At 48.6% G+C, this 1577-nt stretch overlaps 1 protein-coding gene across 1 annotated transcript in view; it reads left to right on the top strand.

Annotated features, from left to right (window-relative positions):
* Positions 1 to 1577, top strand: part of LOC107689458 (nuclear receptor coactivator 1) — a 70136-nt gene that overhangs the window by 66557 nt on the left and 2002 nt on the right. The window contains exons 18-21 of the mRNA XM_016487454.1: positions 7 to 184; positions 417 to 515; positions 1252 to 1355; positions 1460 to 1509. Coding sequence (XP_016342940.1) covers positions 7 to 184; positions 417 to 515; positions 1252 to 1355; positions 1460 to 1509 — 431 coding nt within the window. The remainder of the gene's footprint in view (positions 1 to 6; positions 185 to 416; positions 516 to 1251; positions 1356 to 1459; positions 1510 to 1577) is intronic.

Here is a 1577-nt window from a genome sequence, read left to right as displayed (position 1 = left end):
TCCGGCTGAGATGGGCACTGCACAGGTCATGAGTTTCGGGGCCCCACGGATGGCGTTTCCAGGCAACGTGGGCATGACGGTGCGGCCCGGCTTGAATCGAGCTCCTGGTGTGCCCAACCAGCTGCGGCTACCTCCCAACCAGCTGAGACTCCAGCTCCAACAACGTTTGCAAGGCCCGCAGCAGGTAGAGCTTCAGCTTTCACTTCATTGTGTAATAATAAATGTGAATGCACAACTTCTCAATCCCGCTTTTGGATTTTCTTGCGCTGTGTACCAGATCCATTGAATACTTTTGATTTCAGCCTTTCGAATAACATTCTGTGGAACTAACCTATTCTTTTGTCGAGTGCAGCTGCTGAGCGAACGTGTGATTAGTTGCACTTGTTTAGTAGTGATATATCTCCTCTCTCCATCAGCTCCAGAACAGGCTTGCGGCCATGGGCCAGTTCCCACAAGGGGGGCATGTTGCCATGGGGATGCGTCAGGGCATGCAGCAGCCTCAGATGCCCTCTCAGGTTAGCGTCACATGCATCGAGACAAATCCTGAATGTCATTTATAGGGGTGTAAGCATTTGCTCTGACAATGGTTTGATTTGATTAGGATTGTTTATCTCGGATTTGAATCTTGGTCACAATTCATTTTGATTTGATTCGTTTTGGTATGGTTCATAATTTTTTTTAATATGCTGACAATACAACCATTCTGTTTGTTTGTTTAAAGGGGTCATATTATGTTGCTAAAAAGAACATTATTTTGTGTATTTGGTATAATGAAATGTGTTTATGCAGTTTAAAAGTTAAAAAAACACATTATTTTCCACATACTGTACATTATTGTTTCTCCTCTATGCCCCGCCTTTCTGAAACGCTTTTTACAAAGCTCATCGGTCTGAAAAGCGAGGTGTGCTGTGATTGGCCAGATATCCAGTGCGTTGTGATTGGCCGAATACCTCAAGCATGTGACGGAACTGTTATGCCCCTTACCATACTGTAGTGAGCGGAGGTGGGCAGGCTAGAGTGAGCGGAGGCCGGCGACTAGAGTGAGCGGAGGCCGGCGACTAGAGTGAGCGGAGGCCGGCGGCTAGAGTAAGCGGAGGCCGGTGGCTAGAGTGAGCAGTGGCGGGTGGGCTTGAGAACGGCGCGGATTCGACGAAGGAGCGTCCGGTGGACTTGCGGCAACCACATGTGATGACAGCAGATCCATCCTTCGCTCCTGAGCTAAGTCCGACCAGCCCCCTGCTTTCACCTCAGAACTCCACCTCCCAGAGTCCTGTGCTCCAGCAAGCGCAGCCTCCACCTGGTTATCAGTCACCTGACATAAAGAACTGGCAGCAAGGGGCCATGGGCAACAACAGGTATGGTGTTTGATATCAATCACCAAAAGGTCACAAAACTGTATGCAATTTGTTTTTATGTGTATTAATCTTCATTTAAACCATTTCTTCTTGTTTTGTGTCAGTATGTATAACCAGGCAGGCCAGCCTGTCTCTCAGAGCTTTGGGCAGCAAGGCGTGTATAACAACATGAGCATCACCGTGTCAATGGCTGGAGGGTCAGGAGCGGTGAGCACCCTACCT

This window comes from Sinocyclocheilus anshuiensis, unplaced genomic scaffold (genome assembly GCF_001515605.1).
Source record: "Sinocyclocheilus anshuiensis isolate Anshui unplaced genomic scaffold, SAMN03320099.WGS_v1.1 scaffold1480, whole genome shotgun sequence".
Classification (NCBI taxonomy): Eukaryota; Metazoa; Chordata; class Actinopteri; order Cypriniformes; family Cyprinidae; genus Sinocyclocheilus; species Sinocyclocheilus anshuiensis.
This window is presented reverse-complemented; position numbering and strand designations above follow the sequence as displayed.